This window comes from Scomber japonicus, chromosome 4 (assembly GCF_027409825.1).
Source record: "Scomber japonicus isolate fScoJap1 chromosome 4, fScoJap1.pri, whole genome shotgun sequence".
Taxonomy (NCBI): Eukaryota; Metazoa; Chordata; class Actinopteri; order Scombriformes; family Scombridae; genus Scomber; species Scomber japonicus.
The window spans coordinates 30209825-30221185 of NC_070581.1; the positions used below are offsets into that span (position 1 = coordinate 30209825).

At 39.4% G+C, this 11361-nt stretch overlaps 2 protein-coding genes across 2 annotated transcripts; both read left to right on the forward strand.

Annotated features, from left to right (window-relative positions):
* Nucleotides 1-1154: 1154 nt before the first annotated feature.
* Nucleotides 1155-1838, forward strand: LOC128357690 (uncharacterized protein K02A2.6-like). Its single transcript, XM_053318058.1, is given in 1 exon segment — nucleotides 1155-1838. A coding segment is annotated over 1 exon segment (684 nt).
* Nucleotides 1839-7183: 5345 nt separating this feature from the next.
* Nucleotides 7184-10576, forward strand: LOC128357691 (uncharacterized). The gene is made up of 5 exons (XM_053318060.1): nucleotides 7184-7328; nucleotides 9108-9215; nucleotides 9564-9601; nucleotides 9692-9820; nucleotides 10391-10576. The coding sequence occupies exons 1-5, from the start codon at nucleotides 7184-7186 to the stop codon at nucleotides 10574-10576; spliced, it is 606 nt and encodes a 201-aa protein (XP_053174035.1).
* Nucleotides 10577-11361: the final 785 nt, after the last annotated feature.

Below are 11361 nucleotides of genomic sequence, written 5' to 3' on the forward strand. Positions count from 1 at the left end.
TGCCTCATTCTGGCAGGATAAGATAAGACTAATTGCTGAAATCAGAGAAATTGAAATAAAGTTGTTTGAAAATGGCTGCACTGGTTGGACATATTGGACCATTCGAGGAAAACATAGAACAATGGAGTTCATACACTGAGAGATTTAAGTATTTTGTACTTGCTAACAAAATTAAAGAAGATGTCATCGTGCCAACTTTCTTAAGTGTTATGGGAAGAAAAACATTCAATCTATTCCGCAGTTTAGTGCAACCTGACAAGCCAGGAGACAGGTCATATGACCAAATAGTTCAAATATTAGGAGCTCACTACTCTCCAAAGCCACTGCTTATCGCTGAGAGATTCAGATTCCATAAGAGGAACCAGGAAGAGAGTGAATCTGTTGCACAGTTTGTAGCAGTACTGAAACGCTTATCTGTGTATTGTGAATTTGGACTTTCACTCAACGACACCATACGTGACAGACTGGTGTATGGTTTACGCAGTGAAGCTATGCAAAAACTACCTGACATTGGAAAAGGCCATAGATATAAGTACATCAATGGAGAAGGCAGCCCAAGAAGCACAACCGTTAAGTGCATCAACCCAAGTGCATAAGTTATTCTTTGAGCCCAATAGCAAGACAGGAGCTAGCAAGCCATGCTACCGTTGTGGAAAAACAGGACACCAAGCATCAGAGTGTTGGTGTAAAGACTTGGACTGCAGAAACTGTTGTAAGAAAGGCCATATCGAACTTGCATGTAAAAATAAAAAGGCCCAGTCACACAAACAGCACACTGACACAAAGAAAAGTGGTTTCCACAAATATAAGAAGAAACAGGTGAACAAGATGGAACAGGACGAGCATAGTGATTGTGAGTCTGATGATGAAGATACAGTGCATGTGTTATCTATGGATGACGAAGATGATGATGAGTACTGGCTGTTCAGCTCTGTTTGGTCGCAGCTGGCTAAGAAAGCTCAGATTAAACTGGCAGGCAGTGTTCCTGGTTAATGATGGAGACACAGGCATCCTTCAGGAGATCTTAAGGAAGCACTCCAAAGTGTTTAATGAAGAACTTGGCAGTATGAAAGATATCGTGGTCAAGCTGACAATCAAACCAGGAAGCACACCCAAGTGTTTTAAAGCCAGACCTGTATGCCATCAAACCCAAGATGGAAGCAGAGTTAGACAGGTTAGTGGAGAGTGGAGTTTTGGAACCCGTGAGCACAAGCAAGTGGGCTACACCAATTGTTCCAGTCATGAAAAAAGATGGGGCTCCAAGGATCTGTGGTGATTTTAAAGTGACTGTGAACCCTGTCTTGACTGTAGAACAGTATCCATTACCCCTCATCGATGACCTCTTCTCAGGTTTGGCTGGAGGGCAGAAGTTTAGTAAAATAGACTTATGTCAGGCCTATCTTCAGATGCATGTTGATCCATAGTCACAGGAACTGTTGACCATAGTGACACACAAGGGTCTCTACAGATATCGGAGGCTCCCTTTTGGGATAACCTCTAGTCCGGCGCTTTTCCAAAGAGCAATGGACCAGATACTAAGTGGGCTTCCGGGGGTCCAGTGCTACTTAGATGACCTGCTCATCACTGGACCAGATGAACAGTAACACTTGAGGAACTTGGAGACAACACTGCAAAAACTGGAGGAATATGGTCTGAGAGTCAGGAAAGACAAGTGTGAGTTTTTCCGACCATCTGTTGAGTACCTGGGGCATGTGACGGACAGCTTTGGACTCCACAAAGCACCATCAAAAGTGAAGGCCATTGTGGAGGCTCCATCCCCAAAGAACATGAGTCAGTTGAGATCATTCCTGGGCTTGCAAACTGAAGCCGCTGCATGAGCTTCTTAACAAAACCAAGACATGGACATGGACAGACAAATGTGAGACAGCTTTCAAAGGAGTGAAGATAGCTCTTTCTCAGTCTGAGGCCCTCACTCATTTTGACCCTGCACTACCGCCTCACCGTATGGGGTAGGTGCAGTCGTGTCACACATCATACCTTCAGGGGAAGAGAGGCTGATCGCTTTTGCATCACGAACACTGAGTAAAGCTGAAAGCAATTACGCACAGATTGAGCGTGAAGCCTTGTCAATAGTGTTTGGAGTGAAAAAGTTTCATCAGTATATCTTCGGCAGAAAATTCACGCTGCTCACTGACCATCGCCCTCTCACCACTATTTTTGGTCCTCATACTGGTATTCCATCACTGGCAGCCAGCCGTATACAGCGATGAGCTCTGTTATTGTCCGCCCACCAGTATGACATCAAGTACAGAAAGTCGGAGCAGCATGGAAATGCTAACGGACTCTCAAGGTTCCCATTGCCTGTCATACACACTGAGCCAACACGAACTGAGATCTTCTACTTCAAGGATGTGACTGCTGCTCCAGTGACCTCGACTCATGTTAAGAAACACACACGCACAGACCCAGTCATGTCTGAGGTTTTGTACATTGTCACTCGTGGGAGGCGAAGAGAACTGACACCAAGCTTGAAGCTTTGTCTGGTGAGAAGAAATGAGCTCTCAGTCTAGTCTGGATGCCTCTTGTGGGGCTATCGTGTCATTATTCCACCACCACTAAGACAGAAAGTGCTGAGTGAGCTCCACTCTGGACACTGTGGGGTCGTGTGAATGAAAGAAATAGCACACAGTTATTTTTGGTGGCCAGGCTTGGATGCAGCTATAGAGGAGAAAGCAAAGTCATGTTCTGCCTGCCAAAAACTGAGGAATCTCCTGCAGCTGGCTCCATTACATCTGTGATGGCCGCACTCGCAGCCACACAACTGAACTCAGTTTGTATGACTCCCACTACACTCACACTCTTTTACATTTAGTTCATTCTTTTTCATCACTTAATTCATATTTTACATTACAAATAAATAACACACATTTGGTTTATAAAGTATTCATTTTATTTCACATTTGGCAGTACATTAGTTTCTATTTGTAAGCGTGCACATTTAGTTAACTTTTGTAAGGTCATTAGTTCTAATTTGTTCTTTTAGGAGTTAGTTTATATTGATTTATTTTCTCTTTATTTGAATATTTAGTCAGGTATTTTTGGGTTTGTTCATGTAATTGAGTTAATCTTTTTTGGGGGGGAATTATTGTATTTATTTGTTTCATTGGTAGTGTTTGTTTGTTAGTCATCCCTCTTGTGTCATGTATGGTCTGATCAGCCAGTATATATATTCCCCATGTCTTCACTTGTGAGGTCAGGTCTGTTAGTGTTAAGTTCACTTTATTTGAGTTCTGTTTATTTTGACCTCTTTTATGGGCCCAAAACTTTAGTTATTTTGTTTTTGTATCATTTTGTAATTTTTGGGTAAAATAAAAAACCGTCTTTCTTTAAAAAACACCTCAGTCTCCTTTGTCAGCCAGCTCGGTCCCTTACAACATCCGTGGGACTGGCCAGAAGCACCGTGGCAAAGAGTCCACATAGACTTTGCTGGACCACTAGAGAACCACATGTTCTTAGTCATAGTCGACTGAGGTTGTTGTCATGAAGAGCACCTCCTTAGAGAGAACCATTGAAGAGCTAAGGTCTATCTTCAGCTGTTTTGGTTTGCCACAACAGCTTGTCAGTGATAAAGCTCTTAATGGTCAGGCTCCATCATATCTTAAAGAGCTGATAGTACCTTATGTACCTACTAGAACACTGCGCTCCCAGCATGCAGGTCTACTTGTGGTTCCTAGTATCTCTAAAAGTAGAACAGGAGGCAGAGCCTTCAGCTATCAGGCTCCTCTCCTGTGGAACCATCTTCCAGATTTGGTCCGGGGGGCAGACACCCTCCCTACATTTAAGAGTAGGCTTAAAACTTTCCTTTTTGATAAAGCTTATAGTAAGGGCTCTTTGAGCTCTTAACTTATGCTGCTATAGGCTTAGACTGCCGGGGGACTCCCATGATGCACTGGGCTCCTCTCTCCTCCTCCCTCTCTCTCTCTATCCATCCATCTATATCCATTAACATTCTTGTTCTATTAATGCATTCAATAACCTAAACTTCTTCCCCGAAGTTGTCTGTGCTTTCTCATCTCACAGGTAATCTGGGCCTGTAGACGTCCGGATGACGGATTCCAGTCCCGGACCTTCTAGCTTCATTGTTGATTTTCATTGTGCTTCTCTCCTCTATCCTTCCTTTGTCCCCTCTCAACCCCAACCGGTCGAGGCAGATGTTCTCCCACTCTGAGTCTGGTTCTGAGGTTTCTTCCTGTTAAAAGGGAGTTTTTTCTCGCCACTGTTGCTCGTGTGGGAATGTTGGGTCTCTTTAAAGTTAAAACCTGAAGAGTTCGGTTTAGAACCTGCTCTATGTGTAAAGTGCCTTGAGATGACTTTGTTGTGATTTGGCGCTATACAGATAAAGATTGATTGATTGATAATGGCCAGCAACTAGTGTCTGAAGAGTTCGAGACATTCATGGAGGAGAATGATATTCAGCAATTCTGCACCTGATCACCCAGCTACCAATGGGCTCGTTGAAAGATTTGTACACACTATGAAGCAAGCTCTCACATCATCTCAGAGCACACAGTCTCTTAACAGGTGCCTCAATGCTTTCCTGTTGTCATACAGAAACACATCTCATGCTACCACCAAGTTGTCTCCTGCCTCAGCGATGCTCAAGAGACAGCTCCGCACTCGACTTGACCTCCTGAGGCCTCAAAAGACAAAAGAGGTCGTGTACCTTCAACAGAGAGCTCAGGTGGAGAGTCGAGCAAAGGCAAAGTTTCGCAGCTTTGTAGCTGGAGACAGTGTTCTCGCCCAGTGTGAAGTGGATGCCTGCAACAGTAATTGCAAGAACAGGTCCTGTGTCATACACAGTAGAAACCAGTGATCATCTCATCTGGAGAAGACACATCCATCAGTTGCTTCACACTTCTGGTTCTCCTGATTACTCACCTCAACCTGCATCCCTTGTTCCAGAGCCCGAGATCTGTCAGGAACAGCATCCATCACTAGAACAATCTCAGATGCAACCTTCAGCAATGGACACTGTTCCTGACATCACTTCACCCAGACCAGGAGTCATACACTCCTCACCAAAAGACAATGAGACTGATTTATCCATAGGTCGTACTTACCCCAAAAGAGACAGACGACCTCCTGATAGACTGACGTGGTAGTTAGAGACTAACCCCCAGGGTTTAGTCTGGGAATTGAGGCAGTCTACCCTCTTTCCCTAGTTAAGGCAAAGCTACAGCTAAAGAAAATGTTATTACTTATATATATATGTATGTATATATATATATATATATATAGGTAAAAAGATATCACTTCAGTAAGTACTGTGTGATAGTAAAATGTTTAGCTTTTGTTAAGGGAAAATCAAAAGTAAAGGGGGAGGAATATGTTGTTGTATCTATCTATCTATCTATCTATCTATCTATCTATCTATCTATCTATCTATCTATCTATCTATCTATCTATCTATCTATCTATCTATCTATCTAGCAGCAACCAGCTAGTTTGTTATTTTTACTTAACAAAACAACTAAAATATTTATTTCATAATGAAAATATTTGCAGCTTTAAAACCTTGCATGAAGTTGCATGCAAACTCAGACCTGCAGTATAAATAGAGACTGAGAAGAGGAGGGGCAGAGCTGTGTGCATGTTTGTGGTTGATAGGAGGAGGGACTCCATCATTTAGAGAAGTGAACGAGAAGTTCCTGGTTTTAAGACAGAAGAGAGGATTAAACCAGTATCAACATGAAAGTTCATCACATTTTGATCTGCCTTTTCTTCTTCAGTGAGTACATTCACTTCCTATTTCTGTCTCTTTATTATTTTATGTTCTTTATTTAAAGTTGGTGAGCGAAGCTGTACATCTTTACACATTTCTGTGGTTAAACGTGATGAACAGAGTCACTTTCAAATGTAAATCATTAGCAGCACTTGTTGTAACATTGAAGGTTTTACACACTGAGAATTTCCAGTAACTGATTGTTTAATTTTTTGCATGCAAACAGTTTAACTTGAGTTCATTTGAGAGTTTCTAACTGAACGTCTTTATAACAGTGACAGTAGAGAGTAGACAGGAAGTGACTGCAAGTTGGGGGAAGTCTGCTGCTGCACTCAAACCACGGATGTTGTGGTTGTTATGTGGTGTCTTGGCCTTTAGACTACCGGGTCACAACTCTTGTTTTAACTGTGTTTGTTTTCTATGAAGCAGAATTCAGTTTCTCTTCGTTGTATTTTTTGCCCATATTCATAACAAAGTTTGTGTTCGTCCGCTTCAGTCTGACTGTTTCAGCTTAAATGCTTTTGAAACTACCTTACTGTGACATTTTGCAAAAAAGAAAGAAAGAGAAACGTGTGAGTAGCAGCCGAAGTCAGTCAGCAGAGTGTGTGATCACAACTTTTTAAAATTAGTTTTGATGTTCGTTGAACCATTCAGTTCCCCTTTGTAGACATAAGAAAAACAATTTTCAACCAGTAAACAATTTCTCGTTACATGGAGAAACACTGAAAAATAATTTACCTATTTGTTTTCTGATGATAGTTTGTGATTCTGTAAAGTTTTCGTTAACAATAGTGAATGTTTGACGTGCAATTAGCAGCAATGAATAAAATCATCTGTTTCAAAACAAGAGAGAAAGTTTTACTACAATATGAGATCTAAAGTTAGTGGGAGTGTATTATGTTGCTGAAATAGAAGGAAAGTTTATTTTTTATAACACATTTCAACAACAAGCAATTCAATGTGCTTTACATAAAACATAAAAGGCATCAAGAAAATTTTTTTTAAAAGTACAATACTTAGTACAAAAAGACATCTAGAGAAATAAAAGACAGCATAGAATAAGATAAATTAATGGGGACAAAGATCAAATCAGATCATTGGAAAAATATGAGGATTTATGCTGCATCCATCGAGTCCTTCCTGACAGAGACTAAATCAAATCAGACCACAGACTGGTTGAACTGGGCAGCTCCCAGTGTGACTGTGGATTAGTGTAAATGTGAAATATTGACCATTGATTTTTTTCCAGCAGTGCTGCAGGATGGAAACATCGGTCTCATCAATGCAGAAATTCCCATTTTTAGAGCAACTGAAGGACAAAATATCACAGTTCCATGTAACTTTACCACGACTGGAGACTGGAGGTACTTCTGTAAGGACAAATGTAAAGAACGTCTTATTACAATGACTGGTGTCAGTCAACAAAGAGACAGATACAGCATGAGATATGAAACCACACATACAGGAAGTCGTCTGTATGTGACCATCACACATCTGAACAAATCTGACTCTGGACATTATGGGTGTGGCTTTGAAAAACTCTTGAAAGATCCATACCAGGAGTTTAAGATCATCGTCACAGATGGTGAGTTTCTACTGAAAGTCATGAAAATGTTTCTTCATGTTTCTGGAGGTCAGAGGAAAGTTTCATTATTTTTCTGACTGCAGCTAATATTTTAATAATCTGATATTTGGTCTAATTAGTCACTTTAAAGATTGATACAGTAAGTGTCCATTTACTGTATCAGTGGTTTTAGAAATAAAAAATGATAAGTCAGATAAAGGAGCATTTTATTTCTCTCAACAGGATTTATTTTGTATCAGTGTGTTTCTTTTTTATTGTTCACAGCTCCATCAACAACAACAACAACAACAACAACACAGAGTTTCAGAAGAAGCTCCACATCTTCAACATCTTCCACTAAAACCACTAACCAGTCTGAACAGGCAACAGCTGGAGGTTCAGATACATTTACCTTTGAAACTTTTCTTTAGTAAACAAAAAACCCAAGTATGTTTCATATTTTAGGTTCCTCAAAGTAGTCACTGTTTGCCTTGATGACAGCTTAGAACAATAATTAGTGCCACCGGGTGCTCAGCTCCGAGGCACTCCTCTACAGCATGATATGTAAAGCCCTGAGGCATCTATTAATCTTCTCCATACTTATTATTCTTCTTCCGTCAAATTTCAGCACGTAACTTGTCCTGCAGCTTTGAGAAAACCCCGACAATATATACATCAAAACGTGCAGCTCAATCGGGAGGTGGTGCTATGACTTTTGGTGTTGAAATTCAAATTTTTCCCAAAGTTATTCCCAAATAACCAGGAGATTTCTCTATTGGAAATGAATGGGAATTTGTTTCTTGAAACCCACATAATTTCACCTTTTTTCAAAGTCACCTGCCTTTTCATACCTGCACGTAGAAATGTGATTCAAAATTTAAAACGGAGGAAAACTTGTGCTATCTGGAAAAATACCAAACAGTTTTTACATAAAATGTAAACTTTTCAAACTATGAGCAGTCAAACGAGGAGTGGAAATCACTTTTTCTTCAAAGTTAGAGTGGAAGCGTCAGTTAGCTTGAGTGTGAGAAGCAGTAATTGCCGGCGGCAATACCTGTCTCTCTTCCCATTGACCCTAATGTAATTGTCTTTTTTTCCAAAAGAATCTCACTCTGTCTTCGCACTGTGCTTACTCGCTCATTTTAAGGAATATCTGAATAAAATAAACACTGTCAGAATCTGAGCTAATTCATTTGAATGGATTAATTCATGTTTACTTTAAAAAGATTCAACATTTATCAATAGAAGATGAACAAAATGTACATAATATAATTTCATACAACTAAGTAATTTAAAATAAAAAGTACAATAAAATCTACTCTCTTAATGATAAGATTTACTTAATAATTTCATAACAGCGATGTTCCTGTCTGTGAAAAAATGAGGTAGACTTTAAACTAATAAGTTTAGATAAATATCATTTACGCTTAAATATGATAATAACATTAACTTAATATTTTCAGGGATGTTAAATTGAGAATAAAGTACATTCATAAAGAAAAAATAAATCATGTACTCTTCCCGGCAACAGCCCTGTGGCGCTCAAAATTTTCCTGGAATTTTCTAGTTGTCAATATTATACCGTTATAGTTGTGTGTCAAGGTAGTGTTGGTATGCAGCAAATAGCTCTATTCAACTATTGTAGTAATCCACACTAAGACATAAACAGCTCAACTAAGTAAATAGAAACAATAGTCTTTATTTGAAACTATGTTTTATACATTTTGACTGGTACTGTATATGTAATGACAAACTAAACAATGGAGAGTCGTAGATCACAAACCTGTTCTACTGTTCAAGCTACAACAGGTGTGCTGCTGTATGTGGGTCTGACTCTGGTCCTCATTGTGCTCCTGTTCTCCATGGCTGTGCTGATACTCTGCAAGAAAATAGCCTCTAAACCCAAAGGTGAACATCTAAAACTATTTCTAACAAACCACCTGTTCATGTGTGTCAAATAAGCTTTTACTGCTTTTACTACCATAATGGTCCAGTCAGAGACACAGTGTGTCTTCACAATAGGTTAAATATCACCACATTATCTTTAGTAGGACTTTTACAAGGAAAATAGATTTTGAGTTCCTGATAAATTTGGATTAGTGAGTGTTGGTTGGTGTCTGTGTCAGTCTGTGTTTTCATTTCATCAGAAGCTCAAAGAGGAACAGCCAAAAGTGTTTCCAGCAACATTTTAGTCAGAAAGGTTCAAGTGTCTCTCAGACAACATGTACTTATTCCTCTGAACCTCGTGTTTTTCAGAACATCCTGAGGAAACAGAGTGTGCTAATGTCACAGAGGTGAGTCTAAGTGAATTTGTGACATCTGAGCATCGTTAGTGTTTGTGAAACCAGCTGATATCAATAGGAACCAAATTTCTTCTGCTGCAGGCCAGCCGAGTGTACGAGGAGATCAGAGAGGGCGACGGACTGAGCCAATTCCCTCCTGTGGAAAACTCAGTTGAAGCCTCAGATGACTACAGTGTCGTCACTGCTACAGCATCCCATCCTCTGAGCAAAGTAAGAAGAAACTCTGGCAGCATTTTACCTCTGTAGTCAGAAAACAGTCGTGTTAACCACATCATGGAGACTTAGTTTTCTTCCCCAGTGTTGAAGTTACCACAGCTGCTATAACTTCAGTGTTAACCTTCACTTTACTCAGCAGTTAACGAGCAAGACACAGACTCCACATTACATTTACTACCTGCTGACTCTGCTTTGCTTCAATCAGCAGCAGCTTCCACTCTGTCATATACACACTAAACACCAATGGTCCAAGTACATTTATTCTAGTACTGTATTTGTGTACAGATTGTAATCACTTGTAATTGATACTACTCCACTACATTTCAGAGGGAAATATTGGTTTATGGTCTCTTAAAAACAATTGTTTTCAGATGTTGTTAGCAGTTGTATCATGTTGTATTTTCCCCTCTAAACTTCTCACATGATTTATTTTAAATAATCATTCCCAAAGATAAAAGTATCCAATATCCAGTATCCAGCTCATAATACTTATGCACTCTTTCTGTAATCCTAACTGGATTCAGTCTATAAGATATAAACCTTGAGCTCGTTGTTTTCTTCCAGACTGAAGACGACTTGAATGAACTCGACTACACTGAGGTAGATTTGTCCAACAGAGCTGCCGCCTCACTCAGCAGCGCCCCCTCTGGTCAAGTCCCTAATGTTATCTACTCTGCGCTTCAGACACACACTGATGCCAAAGTAGAGTCACAGCCTCTGTACTCAACTATTACTTTACCTCAGCAGTAGCTTTAATACTACTGACATCCTGTTTCCTCCCTCAGTGACAAACAGGTCATCAGGTTGTGGTTTGGATGAGTATCACTCACACAGGAAAGGTTTTTTTTCTCTGTGACATATGATCAGTATTATGAATTATTTTTGCCACGACAATCGTGTAGTGAAAATCTGATATTGTGATAATTCTTCAAGTATTTTCTTCCTTTTTTACATCTGGAGGACATTTACATGCTTTGTTTGTCTCAGGTCTCAACTTCTGCAACTCCTGTTTTGTGGAAGTTGGTTAGTCTCCTCTGGCCTTCCTCCACTCTTTACCACTGAAATATTGAAAAGACTTTGTATTATTCTTCATTTTATTAAAGGGAACACATTATGCTCTTTGTAGTTTTCTGTTATTTAAATACTACTATGATGTTGAATAGATATGTTAAACATGGCAAAGATACAAAACTTAGTTAATGTAAAAGTTAATGTATGTAGAAATGCTGTAACCTGCTCTGACTTCTTTGCCCTGATGCATTTATTTCAAAAAATAAAGGATCAATGTTTCTGCAAACTGCATCAGAGTTATGAGTCTGCTATTTTTCTATTTTTTAAATATTCAACCTTTTAGGGCTGAAACTAGCAATTCATTTTAGTAACAATTCTGCTGATTATTTTGTCTAAATAACATAAACTAGTGAGAAATGTGTTTTATAATAATGATAATAATAATAATAATAATGCATTTTATTTAAAGGCACCTTTCAAAGCATTCAAGGTCACCTTACAAGGCACACATAACACAACAACAG

Bases quoted from the DNA above. Each gene is read 5' to 3' on its own strand.
- LOC128357691 (XM_053318060.1), top strand. From the start codon at position 7,184: ATGAGATATGAAACCACACATACAGGAAGTCGTCTGTATGTGACCATC. The intron at 9,216-9,563 runs GTGAACATCTAA...CGTGTTTTTCAG, and splicing joins AATAGCCTCTAAACCCAAAG to AACATCCTGAGGAAACAGAG. The intron at 9,602-9,691 runs GTGAGTCTAAGT...CTTCTGCTGCAG, and splicing joins AGTGTGCTAATGTCACAGAG to GCCAGCCGAGTGTACGAGGA.